At 42.1% G+C, this 24503-nt stretch overlaps 1 protein-coding gene across 3 annotated transcripts in view; it reads left to right on the top strand.

Moving 5' to 3' along the window:
- LOC111868432 (trace amine-associated receptor 8c) overlaps positions 1-24503 on the top strand; it is a 157704-nt gene that overhangs the window by 46768 nt on the left and 86433 nt on the right. For all 3 annotated transcript variants that reach the window (XM_023859050.2, XM_023859051.2, XM_023859052.2), the window contains exons 2-3: positions 8122-8899; positions 10482-10607. In XM_023859050.2, the coding sequence (XP_023714818.1) occupies positions 8684-8899; positions 10482-10607 (342 nt within the window). In that variant the 5' untranslated portion in view covers positions 8122-8683. The remainder of the gene's footprint in view (positions 1-8121; positions 8900-10481; positions 10608-24503) is intronic.

The following is a 24503-nucleotide window of genomic DNA, read 5'->3' as shown; positions in this document are numbered from 1 at the left end:
CGGTCTGGACGCTGTGGATAAGAAATACAATTCTTTCTTCTGCTGGAAATCGAACCCCTGCCGTTCAGCTCATAGTCCATCGCTATTGCTACTGAGCAATCTCAAATAATGCTATAAACGAAAAAAAAAAGAATTATCCACATTTATTGAAAAACTGCAAAAATGAAGCTTTTTCGATTCTTATTTATTCTTTTATGCTGAAGTTTAATGTGGTGTAAAATTTAGTAGAAAATACTTGCCCATGGAATCCGGCCCCTTCACTTTTTCAAATGTTTTGTATTTTTCTTGTCCTGCTAAAACGAAACACTTTTTACTCGTATGTGTCTTGAGCTCCAGATCTCAGTCACGCATGCGCTGAAGACATAATCTTTCTTGTTTATTCCCCCCTCCGTGTAAAGAAATGCTGCGAACTTGGAGCCTTGTCTGAACAGAGAAGAACTGGTACCTACTTCAGAGTTGCAAGCCTGAGAATGTGTGAACACCGAAACATTGACATGTTGTGCCACTGCGCGAAAACTATGCAACAGCGAGCTGACAGTGTCTTGCTGCTTGTAGAAAGGCGTGGAAGTTACGAGACGGCCTTCAGTGGCGTCTTTATTCAATAACTGACTGATATTAAACTAGGATGACCTGAATACTATACCATTTTGAGTCATGTATTCTTTATGAAATTCACTTTTCCCCCATCATATTGTGCATTTAAATTAAATTCGAGCATTTTAGTTTCCGAACATGGACTGACGCGCGTCTTCCGATGTTCTGTCACAATTTTCCTCGTAACGTATTCTTGGTCTTCATTCAGTTGAATTCCGCAGTTCCAAGTAAGCAGTCAGTCGAGAGCTGGGCTCTGCGAGGGAGGCTGGGAAGATGACGTTATGAGTTCATCTGTGAAACGTGACCGAACTCAAACATATAAGAACAATTCTACTTAATATAAAATAAAATGGGATAAAGGTGAAATTCAATGGATTGATATTGCTCATAAATCCTATGAAATCATGATAATAAATTTTATTAAGCACACAGAAGACGCTACACTTAGGCCTGTGAGGTTGGCTCATTTTCAGGCCAGTTCAGAGTGCTCCCTTCCGACTGGAAACGTGCAGCACGCCACTGCACAAAATGTCTTCTTGTTTTATGATATACGTAGCATGTTGACTTGAGATATGGCTTCTCTCTCGTATTTCTCCGGCTATCCTCTTGTCCAAGCATAAGCCACTGATACAGGGGTGTCACGGCATCCGTTATCCTTTAATGTCCTGCTTTCTCAACAAAAAAAAAACGGATAAATATTCTGCTGCTTAGGAAGTCAAGAATACGATTATGTGGGTCGATACGTATCAACGTTTCGGAGGTTTCATCTTCAGAATAGAATCAGTTTTATACCCTGAGAAAGGAGGAAGCAGGCTACTAGAGTCCACGTACTGAACGAACCAGGGTACGTCATAAATTGTGTAGGCGTCATTACGGGAGAACATTTCTTTGTAAATATGTCTGAATTGTCCCCTGTCATATTGTCGTCTGAAATGTATGGAAAATACTGTGACTTGCAGCCTGAAAACCGGAAGTGTGCAGTCAGAAAAGCACAACAGAGACGTCTGTTGCGAGACAACGGCTCGGTAATTATGTTTCTGCTACAATAAGAACAGTGTATGCATCGTTGTCTGGGTGATCGTTGTAAATACGTTCACGCGACAACGCTTACATTGGCACACTGTTACTAGGGAAATTACATGATAATTAAGCCGAGTTTGTTTTGGAAATCGGTCAGTTAATGTCTATGTTTATACCCACGATTGAATGAGGGGACGGACACACAGAGCTCCCTGTTTGTAAGTCTGTTCGTTCGTTGTCCTAATGAAGAAAATAACACCATATATATTAGTAAGGCCGGTCACGATAGCCGAGCGGTCTAAGGCATGTACTGTCTTCGCTAGCTTGGAAACCGGGATCGTGGGTTCGAATCCCACTTAGGGCATGGATGTTTAGTTTGTGTGTGTGCGTTTTTCTGTGTTTGTGTACAGGTAGAGGCCTTGCGACGAGCTGATAACCTGCCCAAGGAGTCCTACCGAATGTGTAAGATCTAGAATAACCGAAGTGAACGGAGAAGTTCATGGAGATAGGCCTAGGCCCACTGGGGTTGTAGTGCCAAGAAAAAGAAAATGTTAGTAATGCCTGTATGTGTTTCTAGATTAGAATACACCTGGCATCCGAACATTCTGCTTTCACGTACAGCAAAAATCGATTTTCTAGGAGCAGATGCCCTACATGGACACCCCATTACGAGTCCACGCACTGTGGAGTCCGGTGAGAGCACATTCTTGTACCGCAACAAGAAACAAGATTATGGTAACGAGAGCTTGATGCATGACACTTCGTGCGGACTTGGGCTTTCAGCGTGCCCCTAGCGTCACAAAGCAAAGTCTGTGACGGGAATTGAGCTCACTGCCTATCCCTTCAGTTCCTTAGGCAGTCTAACGATGCTTCACTAAAAGAGGGTACACCGACGAGGCTGAGCGTGCGCGTCTGTTACGGAACCTAGGTCAGTCATGCTTAGGTGGGCCAACAGCGGCTTATGTATGAATGGAACTATCATACTTCTTTCTATGGCTCTACAGCCCTTCGGACCTTGGCTGCTTTTTCAGTTTCTTAATCCTATACGCAGTAGATAGGACTCCTTGGACAGGGGATCAGCCCATCGTAAGGCCGCTACCTAAACATGACAACATAAATACAGAAAATCGCACACAGACATCCATGCAGCGAGTGGGACTCGAACCCATGACCCCAGCTTTCGAGCTGGCGAAGATGGTTCTTGCCTTACACCGTTCGGCCACTGTGAATGGCCCATCACATTTTTGGTCTCCCGAAATCTCATTATCAGTTCGGATTATGTTTCATTATGCTCTTCTGTATCTCATAATTTCATCTGTAAAGGGTTTCATTAGATCTTTCTGTGTAATTTATATTCTTATGTAAAATTGCATGATGCTGAGGGGTATATGTGGACCCAAGAGGGATGAAATAATAATAGGCTGGTGAAAAAATCCTTAATGAGGAGCTTCATAACTTGAACTCTTCGCTAAATACGATTATAATGATCAAGTCAATAAGGATGAGGTGGGCAGGGCATGTAGCACACCCTCAGCCCTATTGACCAACTTACCATTCATATACGAGGGAGAGTCAGTAAATGGATCACAAATGGATATAAAACCTAGATCATGTGATATTCGAACCTCGAAAAAACATAAATTTCTCCGTATATCTTCCACCAACACTGATACACATGTCCCATTGCTTTACCAGTGCGTCGAAACCCACAACATAGAAGTATTTTGACTTCTGTCTGAGCCAATTCCGCACCTCCGTTTCTACCTCTTCGTCATCACCGAAACACATGCCACCGCGGTGGCCCAGGTTCGAGTCCGGGTCTGGTCAAGTGGGATTTGTGGCGGAAGAAGTGGCGTTGAGGCAGGTTTTCTCCGAGTACTTCGGTTTCACCTGCCAATCTTCATTCCACCAAATTCTCCATTATCATAATCACCCGGGGCAGGTACAATAGACCAATCAGTGGCCGCCGTGCCGAGTGGACCCAGCTGGACTCCACCCCCAACCCCCTATGCAAATTTAAAAAAAAAGTGGAAATTTCTCGACCCGGCTTTTCTATAAATCACAGTATTTATACTTTCTTCCCATGAACTTACAACTTTAAAATGAATGAACATCCGTTGCTTTCCTACGTCATGTGTCAATCTTACCGTGCCTCATTTTCGCATTTTCATAACATGGCGGTGAACAACCATTTCTATCATCAAGAGCTTGGCTGGCATGTACCCGTAGTTGCTATCACTTTATGGGGCAGTTAGAGTGGCATTATCTGCCAATACCTAAGTGTGCCCTTCACCATGCTGCGTCGTTACCACTCAATCAGAGAATCAGGTCCTTGCCCAGTTGCTGAACAGGACATGAGTGAATCAATAAGGAAAGACCACAGCCGTGTGTTCCCGATGTCGCCCGGTTTGATGGAATTATCATTCAGCCCCAGATAAACACCAGAAGTCAGCTGTATCCCATCCTCTCAACTAGAGGACTCTCCTTACATCCAGCTTGTGCAGCCTCAGCTGCGAAGTCTAACCACGCCATCAAAAGATAAGGGAGAGTGGAGGTTTACTCCATGTAGTCTTAACTTGGAGTCGATCACAGCGGCCACGTGGTCTAAGGCATAAAATGCTTTAGCACGCTCAAACGCTGGGATCGTGGGTTCGAATCCCACTCAAGGCACGAATGTTTGTCTGCGTTTGTTCTGTGTTTGTGTAGGTAGCCTAGCGATGGGCCGATCCCCCGTCCAAGGTGTCCACGGAGCGTTTCACGGATGCCCAATGCTCCAAGTGGTAGCAACAGGAAAGAGCGAGACGGGCAGATAGATAGATAGATAGATTCTTAACTTGGACACTGGGTGGGAGTGGTCATATTCACGATGTGGATGGTTTATCTTCGACGGAAACTTTCACAGTGCCCTAGGGCCAGCCTTGACGTGATGAAGGAAAGAGAATTGGACAGCTTCTGTATAGGGATTTTGAGTGCTGAGTCCACTTGGGTTGTACTCTAAAGGTGGATGCCTTGTAGGTCACTCGGCCTAGAAGCCATACTAAATTTCTAAACTATTGATCATTTCTCAGTTATTTCTGAATGTAAATGAACCCATGATATCGAAAGAGAAACCCCTAATCAGGGCTCTGTGTCATTTAAAGCAGTAATATAAAGAGGACTCTGTTGTTTTATCGTTTGCTGGACGAGGGTGAGAACAAAACGATAAGTTTTTCCTTATTAGCAAATATTCATTCTTCCTTAATTATCACATAAAGGTAAAGCTATCCCTGTAACATGCCTTGCAGGCTCATAGGGTTGTGAGATGTTGAGGCTCCCACATTTTCTAGATAATCAGTTCACAGATGGCGGTGAAGTTGTCAGCCTTACGCGCCGGCTGCCCTTTACCCTCCAGGAAGATTCCTGGTACTCATTTCTGTTAGAGGCTGAGTCGACCCTAGGGTCATAATGCGGCTGGAAGGATTAGGTCAATTGAAAAAATTCGCCTCATTGGGACTCGAACCCGTGACCTTCCGGCTTGTAGCATAGTGCCTCAACCAACTACGCTACCGTGTGCCCCCTCTTAATTATCACATGCATCCTTTAATTTGTGGGCATGCGTGAAGGTGCATTATAGCCCACAGTGTGTGTCTGAAATGCTTGGTAATCATTTGTCAGGTCACAAAATGAGGAAAAACTGCAAATTGGAATAACCTCAAAGACTCTTCTGAAAACATCTAAACGAAACTGAGAATGGGAGCTAAAATAAGAAAAGATTGGAGACATTCAAATAATAATGCCATTAAGTACGGTGACACTGAAGAATGACGATAAAAGTAGATGCAAACGAGAAAGGACAGCACACAAAACAGAAAAGATAACGAAAGAAAGAAGGAAGTGACAATCTTTTCGATTGTTCTGATAGAACTAGAAAGGTGACTGAATCCTAATCCAATTTTCGCTCGTGCGACTTTTCGAATTTCGAAATTGATTTAGAGGCAGCTTTGTCGTCCTCTAGTAGATGGCAGGACCTGCAATCTCCGTCCGGCTCTCTCTGTCTCTCTCTGTTTACTTGCCGAGCGGATAGTCCACTAATGAAATTCGCTAAAACAGGCAAACCTTCAGGAACAATTCGTGACTTTCTTTCGAGCAGATCTTGACTGGCTGTACGTGGTACTGCTCCACAGAAATAACGAAACAAATTATGCTCCGCGTCCTCTGCGGACGATAATGAACATAGACCATCAGCATACGCTTGGTCTGTTCCGCCTTCTTTAAAAGGTCGTCTGTCCCCCGTCTTAAACGTGGGCTCCCTGCCTTTCTTCGTCTTATCGGGTTAAACGTTAAAATTTTCTTTTGGATTCCTCTATCATGCATTCGTAAAACGTGATATTTCCAACAGATTCTAAAGGGTTCTGATAATGGTGTATAGTACTCAGAATTTCTGTGTCTTTTTAGAAGGTAGAAAACACTAGCTTCTAGAATACAGGACAGTGGACAGAGTAAAAAACCCAGGAATTCTGAATGATATGGATTTTACAATTTCATTACTTCTATTGAAAACATTCAGTTGTTTCTTAATTTTAGTGTTTATTGTTTTTTCCTTCCTTGTGTAGCAAAATTTAGTTTGCAGTTTTAATTTTTGATTCCTGTTTTATGCTAATTTCCACTTTCGGACACATATGTAGGTACCTAACATAGACTGAGGGTGTTTGAGGACAGGGTGTTGAGGAGAGTATTTGGACCGAAGAGAGATGAAGTGACAGGAGGTTGGAAAAAACTGCATAATGAGGAGCTTCATAACTTGTACTCTTCTCCAAGTATAATTAGAATGATCAAGTCAAGGAGGATGAGGTGGGCAGGGCACGTAGCACGAATGGGGAGACGAGGAATGTGTATAGGATATTGGTGGGAAAGTCAGAAGAAAGAGACCACTGGGAAGGCCAAGGCGTATGTGGGTGGACAATATTAAAATGGATCTTAGGGAGATAGGATGGGATGTTATGGAGTGGATTGATCTGACTCAGTATAAGGACCAGTGGAGGGCTCCTGTGAACACGATAATGAACCTTCGGGTTCCATAAAATGCTGGGAAATTCTTGAGTAGCTGCAAAATTGGCGGCTCCTCCAGAAGGGCTCAGCTCGTAAATATAGATACCTACATAACTTCATAAAATTTTGGAATTAGAACGTTTTTTCATCTTTGGCGTAAACCTCAATCACACTCAGTTATATTTTAGTTCACTGAGTAGGAACATACGCTACAAAAATTGTCCCGGACAACTGTATGTGAAATTACAATATAACTAACGTCATGAAACAACACAGTCCTTGAGAAACTTACAGTTGTTCAACTGCCCCGCTTTATATGAAACCCGAAGGCTCATTGCCGTTCTCACAAGAGCCAACTATTGGACCCTCTCCTGAGTCCGACGGTTCCACTCCACCTGTACTTTCTATTTCTTTAAGATTTGTTTTAGTATTAACGTCCATATACGCGGTGTCTTCCTTCCATGCTTTTGACTAAAATATTTATTTGTATTTCTGTAACCCGCCATGTGTGCTACATGTTCTACCCTTCTCCTCCTTGTTCTTGTAGCCTAACGATAATTGATGAAAAGAATAAATTATGAAACTCCTCATTATGCATGTTTCTTCTACCTCCTCTGAAGTTGTTCCCTGTGATTAAGTAATTAAGCACCACGTCATGAAGGCGTATGGAGGAGCGGATGTATAGATCCACATTCTCTTGATCTCGGCGTTAGCTGGAGGTGAATAGTCAGCTTCACGCCCCAGCTTCACGCCCCTGCCGCCTTTCACCCGGGGAAAGAGCCCCCGGTATCCAGTGCATAGGAGGTTTATTATTATTATTAGAGGGGGTGGGATTCCCCATGCACCGCGCCTAATAGTCTATTGTACGTCCCTCTTTGATATTTTACCAGTCGCCATACCCTACCGGTACTGGTGCGTGCTATCAGCCCCGTTCAGCCAACGAGGTCTGCCCTCGGTACCTGATACTTCCCCCTATCTACCAGAGGCATTGGAAACTACTTGGGGCCGGAAACTTTACCTAATTTTGCTCAGAGGTCTCCTAGAGACATGAGGATCTTTCACGTGCCGTAAATCTATGACACGGGACCAACCGCTTAAAGTCCCTCCCGGACGACTTGTTCCCTGTATTTTTCCGCCCTTAAAAATTCCACAACCTCCACCGGGTTTGAATCCGCTTACCTTGAGTCATGAGGTGGGAACGTTACCCCTAGACTGCGGAGGCCGCTTGCATAGGAGGTTAGGTGACCCCCAGAGCCGGTCTTGACGATTTGGAGAAGATAAATTTCTTTACCATGCCGGAACTCGAACTCCGACCCCTCAGTCGCCCTGCCCGTAGCCAGTCGCTATGTCGGCTCGCTATCATGGCTCATCATTTATATATATCATGTTAATATTTTCTCCTCTTACAATTTAAATATACTAGTATTTATTAGAGATAATTATCGCATAAAGTTGATTTAAATTATATGCTCCTTTCAGAAAACATTAGCAGCTTTTATAACTGGAAGAGAGGCAGCAAGGCGACGGTTGGTATGACTGAGTTGCAGCCCTACTCTGTGTTTAGATTCATTTGTTAATGTGTTCACGGACAAGAAACGATAAGTAATAAATTCCCATCAAGACGAAAGAATGTTTCGACGGACCTTGTCACTGAATTAAATGTTTCCGTTGATGAAAATTTGTAGTAGCAAACCAGAAAGTGCTTCTGCTGTGTTTAAATCAGTGCATCTAAGAGAATGAATTATTTTGGTGTGCAGTGACGCGTAAACTTTTGTGTATATTTTATCAAAAGAAGTGTGTAGACTTCGCTGAATGCAGAAATTTTTGATAGAACCTAATTCTTATTAACGAAGTTATATTATAATATGAACTGACGATATACTGAATAATGAGATACTTAAATCTGTCTTCCGAGAAAACAACTGTAAAGAAATATAATTTTATGTTAAAAATTCATCAGACGATTGCCATTATGACGTAGCGGAATTAGTGACGTCAGTGACAGAACATTGAAGTTCCTTCGGATGGTCGAGGTGTGAAGATGGAACAGAAGTCAACGTGGCTGACGCCCCCACCATTCCATAACAGCAGCTGCTCTCACCCGCGCTACCTGTCGGGAAGTCAGGTGAACATCACTTTATGGGACATAACACAGGCACTCTTCATCCTGCTCTTGTCTGCAGGAATTCTTGGCGCCAATCTTCTGCTAGTCCTCGTCATCAACAGCCGCAGATATTCCAAATACATCCATTCTCAGGTATGGGCCACCCAGTCTTTTATCGATTCTTATATTATTAATGATGCCGTTCCAATCACACGGGTTATATAGTGTCGATGAATGGTGAATAGGTAAAGAAAGACGAAGAGGATAGATTAGTCTATTTTAAGATATTGCCCGGACATCTGTGAGAGAGACAAGGGAAAATCTTAGTGGGTAATCCAGCCAAAACTCGAACCGGCTACGTCCTGAAAGTCGCTACACCAAACAAGAAACAAAACAAACCCCGTGGCCTGTAGTCCTCAAGCAAACTATACCGACCGAGCAACTGCCGCTTGCCGGCGAAGTTAGTGCCAACTTTTGCGGATAGAAAGTGTCATGTGGTCAGCGTAACGGATCCACTATTTCCTTGAAATAGCTCCTTAATTATCCTCACGAGGCTGAGTGGACCCCGTTCCAAACCCACTACTTCTCAAGGAAATCTGGTAGCCCCGGTATTCGAACCTGGTACCTCTGGATCTGTAGACAGGAATTCTGACCACTACACCAACAAGCATGAAATATTTAATCGTGTTGGTGATCAAAATTCGTAATTGTCATAGTAGGAAGTTACGGATAATTTCATTGTTACACCGCCTCGCCGGGGATACTTAACGGATCTGTTTGAATATCAATCTCTGACTACATCAGTTTATTCATAATATTAAAGCTGAAGACTAAAACATGCACACATTACAGTTCATTACAATGTTCGTAATGAAATCCGCATTCACATAATGAATTATGAATAAAAAAGGTAAAGTTATCCCTGTGTTTAACTAATTAAGTACTACGCCATGAAGGCGTATGGGGGAGTGGGTATATAGACCCTCGTATTCTTTACCTCGGCACTAGGTTCAAGGTGAGTGGTAATTTTCAGTCCCTAACCTCTTTACCCCCGGGGTAAAGAGCTCTGTTACCTGTTGGCTAGGAGGCTGGGTGGGTCTCAGATCGGGTCGGAACGATATTGAGAGGAGAAAAATCTTACATCTACTGGCACTTGAACTCCGACCCCTCGGCCGTCCAGCCCGTAGCCCCTTGCTGTACCGAGTGCGCTACCCCTGCTCCTATGAATGCAGCACGCATATCTTAGGAAGCATTTCTGGAAATTTAGATTGCTTGGGAAAGAATAATAGCCAGTGCAGAGAGAAAATAGATCAGATTGGCGGCAAACAGAATAAAGGGGCAATGTCCGTAACGCCGATCCTCCATAATTGATTTATATGCCACTTTATAATGTTACATATAATTGTCCCCTAGTGGTAAGTGTGAAAACTACGCCACCTGTGCAGGAATATTCAATTAATAAACATCTAAATTTCAAGAAATTCTCTTTAGTTTATTCCGTTGCAATTCTTGTATTTATTCGGTCTTTAGACGCCCGCATTTACAGAGTCAGCGTACAGAACCTGTTCTAAACCTCTGCTCCTAAGTAATTAATCATACTGAATTCATAATCAAACATATTAAAAATGAACATTAATCTATGGATAATTAATTACACATTTTCCTATATCTTTTGAAATAATTACCTAGAAAGAGTAGAAGGTAATTAATTTCATCCCCTTCTTTTGTTTCCCAGCCTCGGTACTTACTGACGTCACTAGCAAGCAACGACCTCGCGATTGGTCTGTTTGTGACGCCATTTGGGTTCCTGCCGGCGCTCTATCACTGTTGGCCTTACGGCGAGATTTTCTGTCAGATTCAGGTGAGTGGTAATTGCTTTCATCCACTTAGTGGCGATCACACTTTCCTCTACCAACTTTTTAGATTGCATTTATGGCTTAAGTGAGAGATCAGATTGATTTTATACAATGTGACAGTTGAATTTTCCATTCATTAGACGTACAAAGAAAATATTAAATCAGCTCATTCTTATAAACTTTCTGTTGAAGCAAAGAAATGCTAATTTCTGGGACTTTACTCCGTATAGTTTAGTAGAAGATAAACAATGTTTCGGAGCAATGTACTGCCTCTGTCTGCAGGGTATAAATAAAGCGCATAAGGAAGGAGAGAACAGAGTAAGTTTGCTGCTTCCTTACTCGGATGGAAGTTGCATGTTCTGCCGAATTTTCTGTAAACTTCTATCAGACTGTACGATGGAACATCCCAGAAAATTGTTCTCTTCACATTCACCTCTTTGAAAGTCTTCAATCTCATGAAATGAAGTCGTTCCTATGCTTAATTAAGTACTAGGCCATGAAGATATATGGCGGAGACCGAACCCGCGTCTTCGTGTTTAGAAGCCCGAAACTAACTGCTCGAGATGTGGCATAGCCACTCAGTATACTTGGTTCATTAAGTTTTATACGACTGGTGGTTCAATTCCCGGTAGAGGCAGAAATTTTTATTTTTGCCACCACGTTCAAAAGAAACATGTTCCCACCCATCCCCTTATCCAGGAGCTATAACAGCTAAAGTTGACTGTTCGCCTATATACAGAAGAGAAATTTAGAATGCGTGGAGTATTGCTTCCGTTCCCCATACGTCATCAGGACGTCGTGCTTAACGTGGGGGAAATATTACCTTACTTTTCAGACCTATGTAATTGCATGGTTTAAGCCATGATTTTTCTAATGCGTTGCCTTGGCAATTTCATGTCACGAACCCCCGTTGAGCATTATAGGAGGGTACAGAGCAGAAAGATGAGCCTGATACTCGTTAATATGCAAAAAAAATTATATCAGAAGGATATTCAGCAAGTTGATCTTTCACCTCAAACAGAGAATCCTCTCACGTGAAGAAATATTTTAAGCGCATTTTTGGACTTCTGTTGATATAATTATGCCACGTGAACAAGGAAATAGTTCTTAAATATTTTTAGAATTACTTATTTCTCTTTATATATATTCGTGAATGGATTAAGCATTTCGGCACAATATAGGTTCTAAGATGTAACTCACTATTTTTCCTTTAAACCCCTTTTCATGGTGGCTTCTAAGCAAAACTCAAAGTTGTATTACGATCGACGGTCAGTAGGTCAGTCTCTCTTGGTGTCAAGCACCCACCTGGGACCCAAGACCAGATTTTTGTTACTGTCAGACATTTGCGGCTTTGTTAATGTGGGGCACCCTCCCTGACGAGAGGACGTGTTTATCATATATAATTGCTGTTGATCCTCGCCAGCGCAGTCATTCTCAGGTCCGAGTCCCGTGAGATTCATGATCATAGTTTACTGTCTCAGATTCGATACCCCCTTCCCAACCTGGAGGGCCAGGTCCCCGCATTTATATCCCCCAGGAACAGAGTGGCCCGATTATAGTCCCAGGCACTGAGTTCCCCTTTCGTCACCTCCCACTACTCACAGGGGTACGGTGGAGGTCTTGGAATCCGCCTCTGCGCGGAGTTTATTTATGCCTTCTATGTAAACTCTATTAATATGCTACACATCTCCAAGACAACATAAACATAACATCTGTTATTGAAAAGGTATGAATAGTTGTTACTTTACTGCTTACAAATGACAGGACATGTATTTTTCATTAAAATCTTCTCAAGAACCAAATACGAGTTACCTGCCAGTAGCTCCAGTGCTTCTAATCGAGAAATCTTGTCTGTAGAAGTACCGCGGAAAGATTGAAGCTCGATCTTTTCTTTTATAATCGACTCATATCATCTAATTATTTGCTTTTGTTAATCACATCAAACAAGACAGACTGAATTTAAACCAACATAACCTAACTTATGTTAATTGAATTTCCTCTGTAACGGACCTGATTTATTGGTATGACTGCGCTCTTCTGGGGGCTGATAGTGACATTTCCCTCACTGAATGGTGGACATAGGCCTATAGGTTGAACATGATGCTTGGTTACAGTTTCTCTTATACCATTTCCTATTTCGAGGTTTGGCTAAATCTCTCGTAAGACTTCATGGTACCTTTGACTGCTTTGTTCTGGATACAGCATATTCTCCCTTGTGGAGTAACCTGTATTAAACAGCGATTCAAATTTTATGTGGGCGTATAATCCACAATCCACAGTCACACTCAAAATATTTCGGTTACCGTTTCTCCTCCCCCGGACACACAACTTGTAATTGCTCCATTCATTCGAAGCATTCGGCGTTTTATACCTCGTGTTTTTTTTTTGTAATTAATTCGGAATTTTTGGTTCGTTTGTTTTAAGCACCGTGATACGTGATTGCGCCTCTGTCCACCTCCCACAGAAACCGCTCTTCGGAAATACATGCGCCAATGAACTTTCCACCACAACAAGCATCAGTGGCCTGCAGTAGCACGGTTAATTTATTTGTGTTACATACTCGTACATGTTAGAAAATCATTTTCTTCCTCTGTATCTCCCATCCTGCCTGCTTCATTGTTGATACGAGACCGTATATGGTGTATTTTATTTCCATTATTTATGATTTTTCCAACGACGCTCTTAGTAGGTAGCTAAATTAATGATAAATAATAAAAAACAAGAAGTTTTAGGAAGAACAATTTGCTTACTTTCCTTTGATACGACGCGAACATCATAGAAAACGACACCTTCAACAGTTCTTCGTTGCAGCGGAAAGTCTTTACCGCGTTGTTATCTAGCAACCGTACGGAGATACACAGACAGACACACAGATACAGGTGTCCAACAGTTATTCGTGTTTTACGAGCTGTTGCTTAGCAACGGAAAGAAGGATACATTTTACCGAGCCTTTGCCTAGCAATGATACCAGTGATACAAAAATACACGGAATTATGGGAAGGGATTATGAAGTGTGCCGTTGAGATGGGCTCAGGTGTCATGATATACATACCGAGTTTCATAAAAATTGGTTCAGGGATTCAGAAGTTGTTGTGGTGTTCTTGGTTTCACGGACACGCAAACAGCAAAGTGATCCCATAAACCTACTTTTATTTATTTTTTTTCAAAATGAAGAAAGTGGGCTAATAAAACTACCTGTACCCTGCATAACATAGCCGTTGTAGCAAGTTATTAAATTAAAAATAAATTAATTTTATTTATTTATTCGTATATTAAATTCAATTAGATACATTTGTTTATAGTGAGTTAACTTACCACCGTATCTAGTCGAATCTTGCATTTCTTCGACCACTCACCCTTGGTGTAACTGGTTTTCAAGACATTTTATTGTTACTTCAGCAGAATCTAAAATATAAAATTGTTCATATCCTGGCTTATTGGCTTCATTTGGATATAGCGGTGAGGCCAAATTGTAAATCTGATCGTATATCCGGAAAAGTGCGGATTATTTCCATGTGATAATTTTCTTCCTGCTCCCATTGACACGAACACCGTTGCCGAGATACAGTCTCTTATCCGTTTTCTGTAGTTATTTGCTTCGCATTTATACCCCGCACGGCAGTTTTCGTAATAGAACCGGCAAGTGGCGTCTCTATCGGCATTCCCACGAACTCGTTCCATCTGGCGCAGAGCGGAAACATTACGTAAGCGTTTTATGTATACAGATATACCACACATGGTCTGTTAGAGATGAACCAAAAGGACACTACAGTAAACGATATAGGCAGCGTAATGAATGACACGACTTTTTAACATGCGGCGCCACGATAGTTATTAATAGAAATAACTGCGTGATGTCACATTATTTAGTTTTTTAGAACCAAAATTAGAGAAAAATAGGACACAAGAATAATTAAAGTGTTTGTAATCATTCTTTATAAAGTAAAAATAACTCATTATGCTGGACGCAATCCAGATTTTCAGCTATATTGACTCACAAGGCCATAAATGGTCTTTTAAACATTTATCATAAACCTTTAATCCAATTTTATTAACAGGACATGAGACTCAACGCAGTCACCAACAGCGAAATGTGTGAGCCGACGAGCCCAAGCAGACTCTTATCTCTTTGCCTCGACAGAATGGATTGTGACAAGAAGAACAAGTGACTTATGGCCTCCGTTTACTGAGAGAACAAACTGACAGTGGCAGTTTGTATTCTTGTGCACAAGGCGGATCTTCAGAAACTAATGGGCATACAGCTTTATACACTTTTTCCCCAATAAGATGGTCATTTCTCTTGAAAATCATTATCCCAAAACTGTAATTTTTGTACTTCGTTACCCTGGCACTGGCGAATTATTTAAGTGATTTAATCACCACACAAGTTGTATGCAATGGGAACGTTTATCTGTGAAGTATTTCTTCACTGACATTTATATCATTACTGCCATAAAGTGTGTTACTTCCAGCAGACTTTTCCGTTTGTGACGTGCGCTTGTACTAGAAATAAAGCGATAAAAAGTAAAGTAAAGCACTGTAATAGACTGTGGAGGCCCATAGGGTTGTGAGACGTCTAGGCTCCCAGATTTTCTAGACAATCGGCTCAAAGATGGCGGTAAGGTTATCAGCCCTACGTGCCGGCCGCCCTTTACCCCCAAGAATATTCTAAGAATATACTTGGTACTCATTTCTGTTAGAGGCTGAGTCGACCCCAGGACCATAGTGCGGCTGGAAGGATTAGGTAAATTGAAAAAAATCCGATGACCTCATCGGGACTTGAACCCGCTACCTTCCGGCTTATAGCATAGTGCCTCAAACAACTACGCTACCGCTTGCCCCCCCCCAGAAATAAAGCGATACAAATGGTAAGAATACTATCAATATATTCTGTATTGCACTTCGAGCACAAAACATATTGAATAATGAAGTAGAGTGTACGTGTTGATATCGGAAATTAATTTTATCGTTCGTTACGAATGGTTTGTAAAGTACAGGGCTGTATACAGCACCGCTTCCGCTACCGCCATGTTAAAAGGGCCCCTTGTATCTATGATCGGGGAGTCCTCAGGTTACGGATGAAAGTGACAACCCCAAGTTTTAAGTATACGTGTATACGGGAAAGTGTAGAATAAGCTGTAAGAGACAGCCGATATGTGGTGGTACTCCAGCCTGGATTTCGGATGGAAAGTTAAACAATTCTGGCCGCAAGGTCTGACATGCTCCAAAATGCCATGCCTGGCGCCGTGTCTGAGAACAGTGAATATTTGGAGCTGGGGGGGGGGGAGATAGAATGACAGAAGGATTGAGAAAATTAAATGATGACGAGGTTCATGATTTATATTCTGCCAGATTTTATATTGTACCGTGTATAGCCGTTACTATACAAGGACCGCGAGATAAGAAAATTATACCAGACACATTTCTAGACCACAGCCCGATAAATACGTTCCCGCTGAAACACATACGCATGCAACAATAGACGTATTGTTGGAAACGGTGTTTTCTACTCGATCCTCGCCGAGGGGGTATAAGGAGAACAACTGGAACAAGAATAGTCGGTTGGAAGGAAGCCGCCGTTCGGAGAGGACTTGAGCACGGAAGCAGAGGAATAGCCATTGTTAGATGCAGTTACCAGGAAACGTCTAGTAAAGACACTGCGGGCTGAAAAATACTTAGCGTGTGCTCTAGTGATCTGTGAAGCGTGGAAATCAGCTATGGTATAGTTATTCGTAGTTAGTACATGTAAGTGGTCAATAAATCCAATCATCCAAAACCTCGTCCATGGTCACTCCAGACTACGTGACAACATTTTGATGAAATCTGGGAGGATGAGATACGAGGAGATGATTAAGGTATACAACGTTTTAATCGGAGAACTTGGTCGAGTCCAATCACATAAAATTCTATCACGAGATGATGTGGGTTTGGGACGGACGTATTAAACTGTGTGCTAAAGGAAAGTGCACATACTCGTACATAAAGTTCATGATGATATATACAGTGTCATCGTTATGAAGTTCGTTCCGCTAGGTCATTAGGGGCTGTTCTTGTCAATCCCATGATGGTCTTGTTCTTTCCATCGTCGTTTTGATAGGTCTAATTCTTGTCGTCCTCTCGATTTGTAACGGAATGCAACTTGAAGAGAACGATCTCTCTCCAGTCTTTCAGATTATGTTCTCACCCTTTGTCTATGTAACTGCATCTGTAGCCTTCAGGCTCTTTCGTGTATAAAAATTTCTTTGGTGGCTTAATCTAATGAAGCCTAATAGTGGCCCCAAGAAACTAATTCACGCTATTTAAAAGTTCTGTATTTCTCCCCGCCCCCCAAAAGAACTCGGTGACCTGTAGTCTGCAAGCGAAATATATACCAAGCGAACGTCAGTTGTCTGCGAAGTTAGTGCCAACTTTTGCGGATAGAGGGTGTCGCGTCGTCAGCGTAACGGATCCCCACGGCAGTTAATCTCGGATTTCTAGACCGAAGCCGCTATTTCATTGATATAGCTGCTTAATTATCCTCACGAGGCTGAGTTGATCCCGTTCCAAACCCACTACTTCTCAGAAAATCTGGTAGGGCCGGGAATCGAGCCCGGTACCTCTGGATATGTAGCCGGGAACTCTGACCACTAGACCACGGAGGCGGTCACAAAATTTCTTTGATTCATTATGTTTTAAATTGCAAATGTAACCGCCATAACCGCTCTTTATTTATTGTTATGTCGGCATAATTTCCTACAAATTGGCATCTGTATGCTGCAATTTAATTGAATTAAATCATTTATTTGATGTGATTTTTCAAACTTTATATCAATAAATGTCGTAATTCCGACATCTTTTTCTGAGTAAACAAATGCATCCACCTTCTGCATTCAGTACGTGATACGTAGTCATGAAAGTATACAGGAAGTAATTATAATTAATAATATCTTAAATTATTAATGGAGCATGCGGTAGCGTAGTTGGTTGAGGCACTATGCTACAAGCCGGAAGGTCGTGGGTTCAAGTCCCGATGAGGTCATTACATTTCTCAATTGACCTGATCCTTCCAGCCGCATTATGGCCATGGGGTCGATTCAGCCTCTGACAGAAATGAGTACCAAGAATATTCTTGGGGGTAAATTGCGGCCCGCGCGTAAGGCTGACAACTTCACAGTCATCTGTGAGCCGGCTGTCTAGAAAATATGGGAGCCTCGATGTCTTGCAACCCTATGGGCCATCACGGCCTGTACATGGATAGCTTTATCTTTCTTAATAAGTTATTAATACATAATAATAAATTATTATTTGTTCTTGTCTGAATGAAGCATGCATGGCACTTCCTTCTCCACTCTCTGTAAAATAATTCTTACGCAAAATAATTCAGTCATGTCAGAATGAATGAGTAAGAACTATTAGACACCTTGATGTATAGGTTTACCACTTCTGTTAGTCACTACCCTAGTAATATCAGCTTTCGCTTCGTTATGTATGAAACACTATTTAAATTTTCGTATACATTGGCTATTTTTCGTTGAGGGGTTATTAGCCGTTTAGTAAACCCTCAAGCTGGAGGACCACCCCTTGTCAGCTATTCCGAGAGTGCTTAAAAGATTCTGTCCTATGGAATTCTTTCCGATGACTTCTCAGACTCGTAATAATATATCAGGTGGTAACGTAAGATTAATTTTAAGCTTATTAAAATAATTTTGCTTTAACGCATTACTGGTTTGTTCCTGGTCTGTACAAAATTGCGACAACATAAAAGCTTTCTGATTTTAAACACTCTACACTTCTAACAGGAGATTATAAGCAGAACTTGTTCAATTAGTGCGCGTCAATTGCACGTTTATTGTCTGTATGCTTATTTATGGGAGCCGTGCGTCCTCTACGGCTTGTGGCCAACGAATTCTATTCTGATTAGTCCGCTCCCTCCATGTGGGTTCATCAGTGTTGTAACGAAAACAGTATCGACACTTGTTCCTGATGCAAATAGGAAGGAAGCCCCAGTGACATGTGTTTGATTTTAATTGTCTATCGGATTTTATTAAACTCTTTTAATTTGCTGGGCGGAAAACGGCGGCGCATTGATTGGATGTGTTTTGAGGGGAACAGGAATGGTTTTGCAGATGGTAATCACCGAGAATAGAAACAAGCGTGGTTCTCTAAACAGGTATTGGTTTGAAGAATGCCGTCCTCTGGGATGTGGCGCCATGTAGAGCTTGTGTGAACCTATGAGTCAGAGGAAAGTATCGCCTCCATCTTCAGGGTATAAAAATCTGCGAGCGAGGAACCAGCGTGAGCAGGTGGCTGCAGACTGAGCCACCAGTCGAAATCTGGTGTGACACAATCCCCAGCCAATAAGAATGTGAAGACGGAAACTGAGGAAGCTACGACGTTGGAAACCGTTACCGGTTGACAGCCATTGAAGCTGTAGCAGATTGGGAAGAATTAGTGCAGGCTGTCGTGAATTTTAGTGTCTGTGAATATGCGATAGGGCTATAGTGACTATATGTAAAGTTTCGGCCACCCAGAGCGCTACGTACGCTATGTTCGCTATACGAAAAGAAAACTATCTCCCTTTATTGCCAATGTGACTGGCCAGACAGACTTCCATACGCTACGTACGCTATGTTCCCTAAGTTAGCTGCGTCGCAGAGTGTACACAGCGTACGTGGCGTACGTAGCGAACATAGCGTAGCGCTCTGTATGGCCGAACCTTAAGTGTTCAAGAAATGCAATTACCAACCCAAACCCCGTCTATAGTCACTCATACACGTGACAATATTCAGGCTGTTTAACATTTTTCATCCGTAGTTCTGTTTCCAGTTACCTCTGATCACAGGTATCAAGGCAGCTTTACGAAAATATGTTACTACAGAGAACCATGAAGCTGAAATGCTGAAATCATACAACGCAAAGGTCATTTGCCTCCGCTAATGCCAGTCGCGTAAGACGTACACTGATAGAACCGTGGTCTTAAACACTTCCAGAAATAACAACCTAACTACATGTTCATATCCATGAAGCAGAGTAAATAATAAACAAAACAGCTTACGTATAAATGAATACACACATTTACGGAAACTTCTTATATTATTTCTTTCGAAGTGGTTTCTTCATCTGTTAGTTTTTGCATCCCGAGTTCCTCGTGGAGAAGGAAAAGAGTAAATACACGTAAAGTTGCAGGACCTTCACCCTCTCTTTGCATGTTCTGTTACGAATTATATCCGCATTTTCTTCCCGATATCCGTGAGCCAGAAGTGGCGGGAGCTTTGAGTCATTTCGAGTCGCTTGGCGTACATAAGGACGCCACTTTACCCTGTTGCATTGCCCACGGCCGTACAGAGGTTAACACGCTGCTGTCTATTCCAGCTTATAGTACTCTAATTTGTTCAGAGTTCACCTATCAGACCCTACTTAGAGGAGCAGTTCTTCATGAGACGAGAAGGCAACAGAAATTTAAAATAAGGCAAAGTAAAGTAAAGCCTCTCAATTTAGTCATTGTGTTACCTTCGTCATAATGAGGAGTTTCATAACTTGTACTCTTCTCCAAGTATAATTAGAATGATCAAGTCAAGGAGGATGAGGTGGGCAGGTCATGTAGCACGAATGGGGGAGAGGAGGAATGCGTATAGGATATTGGTGGGAAAGCAAGAAGGAAAGAGAGCACTGGAAAGACCAAGGCGTAGGTGGGTGGACAATATTAAAATGGATCTTAGAGAGATAGGATGGGATGGTAAGGATTGAGTTGATCTGGCTCAGGATAGGGACCAGTGGAGGTCTCTTGTGAACACAGTAATGAACTTTCGGGTTCCATGAAATGCTGGGAAATTCTTGAGTAGCTGCAGAATTGGCGGTTCCTCAAGAAGTGCTCAGCTCCATGAGTAAGTATTTTTTATTGCTAGTGGGGTGGGACTAAGTCCCTTGTACTGCGGCCACTTCCAGCCTATTGTACCAGCCCCAGATGATAGGTGAGGGTGATTGTGGAGCAATTGGTGGAATGAAGATTGGCAGGGAAAACCGAAGTACTCAGAGAAAACCTGCCCCAGCGCCACTTTGTCCACCACAAATCCCACTTGACCAGACCCGGGATCGAACCCGGATCGCTGCGGTGGGAATCCAGCGACTAACCGCTTGAGCTATGGGGCGGTCCAAGTAAGTAAGTAAGTAAGTAAATAAATAAGTTACCTTCTGTTCTCTTGTCTTCGATGCGTTACAGGTTTCTGATAAAAAAATTTCGTTACGTCGAGTGATTGCAAGCTCATTCACAGGATCATTCTTAAACACTAGGCACAATTATTAAGCTCAAGGGCGTGAAGCTGACCGCTCATCTCCGTCTAGTTCCAAGGTAAAGAAAAGTGGAGCTATATCTCAACTGCCCCCTACTTCTTCATGGCATAGTGCTTTATTATTGAAGCACAGGAGCAGTTTTACTTGTGCCTTTTATTCTGCTGGTCAGAAATCACTTTTTGTCAGGGACAGGACACTCAACTGATTCTTTTGAACTTAATACCACCCTGATCTGAAAAAGATAGTGCGTTAACTCAATGACGTCGCGTTTCTAGAAGCTGAAAGTCGCTCACCTATTCGAGAAACATTTAGCCTTTTATGAAACCGAACGGTTCATTACCGTGTTCACCAGAGTCAGCCACTGAGTGCATCTTTGAACTAATGAAATAAATCCACACCTCCACATCCTGTTACCTTAAGGTTCACTTTAAGTTATCATCTCGTATAAGCTTAGATATCCTAAGTAATGCTGTCCTTTCATGTTTTGCATTAATGTGTTATATATTTACCGTTTCCTCTATGCGTGCTACATGGCTAATGTCGTTAACTGATCCCTTAGCCAGCCGTGTAGTCACCCGCCGAGGGAGCATCTTAACGCTTCCGAAGAATCCGCAAGGGAAGACTAATGTAATCTTGATTCAGTGAGGCAAGAAGAGGGAGGGGAAGGAGTGGTAGCCTATTCTTATCAAACTGCCGGCCTGTCTGCCACAGACCCCACACCACCCTGGCGATCTGCCATTGCGAGAACCAGAGCTGTAACTTCCCATGCTTTGGCCAGAGGCAGGGCTGGTGCAACCTCTCTGGATGCTTGTCTCCAGCCACACTCGTTCTTCGCTAGGCGATCCTAAGTTCCAGTTATGATGGGCTGTTTCACCCATAAACGTGACAGTATCATGCATCAGGTATAAAGGGGCGAGTTATCTGAAGTCCTCTATTTACTATATAGAAGGAAATTGGAACAAAAGTAACAGATATTGCATCTGAGGCCCTCAAAACGATCACTATAAAAACTTTGCCTTCTGAGATTTCAAGTCATGTACTTTGGTAGAAATTCATCGACATTTCGGAACATATCGTCTCAATCTTCAGGGTCGAAAAGCAAACCAAGTAAGAAACCAGCAACAGATATGCAACAACCAGATGGAGAAGAATGCCTTCTTCAGGGATGTGGCCCAGTGTAGATATCGTGTAAACCGAGGTTCCTCCGAAACGTCGGTTTACACGATATCAACACGGCGCTACATCCCAGAAGACGGCAGTCTTCATAGTCACCGCTGTGGAAACAACTAATCTTACAACCAGAAGGAATCTTGATATTTGCTTAAATTTCTCTTTGACCCTGAAGATGGAGTCGGTACGATCCTCCGAAACTTCATTTAAGTATTACCGGACTACATAGCATTACATTCCAGAAATGTTGGAATTTAAGAACTGCAGAGATAATTCAATTCAATTCAATTCAATTCTATTCTATTCTATTCTATTCAATTCTTTATTAATAATGTGCCGAGTCAACAGCCGCAAGGCCAATTACAGACACAGCACAGTGCAGAAGAATGAATTACATTCTAGACAAACTTATTAAAAGTCACATACAAATTACAAGAAATAATAATGNAATGTCTGGTGATGGACATTTCTCCTGCCATATATGGAATTCTGTTGTAACTGCCTTGTACGGAGATCATGTCACAGCCGTAGCACAGGAGGAAGGGGCCCAAATCGAAGCTCTTCGGATCACAAAACTTGAGTTTTTGGTGGCTTTCCTGAGTCCTGCCAGAAAGCCACTATCAGATCCTGTCTGTTATCTACCCACACCCGTGTGAACCAGCTCACCATTCAGATAGGCGGGAGAGTCAGTAAATAGGCCACAAATGGATATAAAGCCTAAAACATGTGATACATATTCGAAACTGGAGAAACATTTATTTCTCGACATATCCTCCACCAACATTGATACTCTTGTCCCATCGCTTTACCAATGCGTCGAAACCCGCAGCACAGAAGTCTTTTGACTGTGGTCTCAGCCATTTCCGCATCTCCGTTTCAGCATCTTCGTCATCATTGAAACATTTGCCACCGAGATGGAAATTTCTTGCTTCTTGTTAAAAGAGAATCTGCTAATATTGCATGGTAACTCATAACTCTTTTTTTAAACCAGACACTCGAGTCCACTGTGACTTTCCAACACTCGACCGTGTCTAAGTCTCATTACGGATCGGATTAAGTCATAAAAATCTGTAGCAGACAGGCTGGCATTGTCTCTCACATTAACTCCAACGAAGTAATTCTTTGTTCCTGGTGTAATTACTGTCACAGGCAAGTCTCAGCTTTGGTGAAAAGTGCGGTGGTCTGGGTACTTGCTAACCCAGGTAAAATCATTTAGTATTATTCTATATAACATGAAATGAAATGCTAAGCGTAGTCCCTTTTTGGAAATACTTCTAACTCTGTAGTTCTAAACCTTTTTTTAATTCGTTTAGTGGGGGGTGGAGTCCAACTGGGTCCGCTTGGCACGGCGGCCACTGATTGGCCTATTGTAGCCTGCCCCGGGTGATTATGATGATGGAGAATTTGGTGGAATGAAGATTGGCAGGGGAAACCGAAGTAATCGGAAAAAAACACGCCCAAGCGCCACTTTGTCCACCACAAATCCCACTTGACCAGACTCGGGATCGATAAGCTTTAAACATTTGTAATAGCGCCAAGCTGTTATGTACGACTTGATTTATGCTTCGACCCATAGATGGAAATGCTATAGGCCTATTTCGATTTGTCCTCTGTATGCTGTGATAAATTATCGCTTCACGAGGTATTCATTATTCTTACCTAATCATTTTTCTGTAAATCAATTCAAAACGCTTTAATACATTGCTAAATGCAGGACTTGTCGGAATTGTTTGATACAGAAATCGTGTTTGGCTGTAGTAGTTCATAAAAGTAAACCTGGACTTGAAATACTTAAAAGTTGTGCGAAACCCATCGCCACAATGCTAATTTTGTCATATTAGGGTACATTTTTCTGAACAACTGCAAATTGTACAGTCCTCAAATCTGGTACACATATTCGTGTGCTTCCTAAATCTTCCGACTTGTTATTAATGATAATAAACCTTTAAAAGGGATTTGTGATTTCTCTTCAAAAAGACTAAATTTTCAATATTTATGATAGAAAATATATGTAATAACTATGCTACTTTGTGTGTCAGTAGATACAGGAAACCCATAAATATCTGTACGCCATATTTGAGGATTGTATGGTTCGTAGTTAGCAATATAACTGCAATTTATTAGCAATCTACTCATCAATCGCAATATTTGGAATTAGCTTAAGATTAGTTATTAGTTATTCGGGGAAATGTTGCCTTGTTATGACGAAATTAGCATTGCAGAGGCATGGCTCACCCCCATCACCCCTTTGAAGACCAGAATCGGCCGATAGTCTTCAACTTATATGCTTATGGACATAAAGGTCAGATAAAGCAAATTTATCTGTGTGCTTGATTACTAAAGCATGATGATATGAAGATGCATGCGGAGTGGAGGTACGGGTTCACGTACTCCTTACCTCAGTACTGATGGAGGTAAATGGTCAGCCTCACACCCCAACCGTTTTATCTCCTGGTCCCCAT

The sequence above is a fragment of the Cryptotermes secundus genome, unplaced genomic scaffold (assembly GCF_002891405.2).
Source record: "Cryptotermes secundus unplaced genomic scaffold, Csec_1.0 scaffold106, whole genome shotgun sequence".
Classification (NCBI taxonomy): Eukaryota; Metazoa; Arthropoda; class Insecta; order Blattodea; family Kalotermitidae; genus Cryptotermes; species Cryptotermes secundus.
The sequence above is the reverse complement of the archived record's forward strand: the minus strand, read 5'-3'. Positions and strand labels throughout refer to the sequence as shown.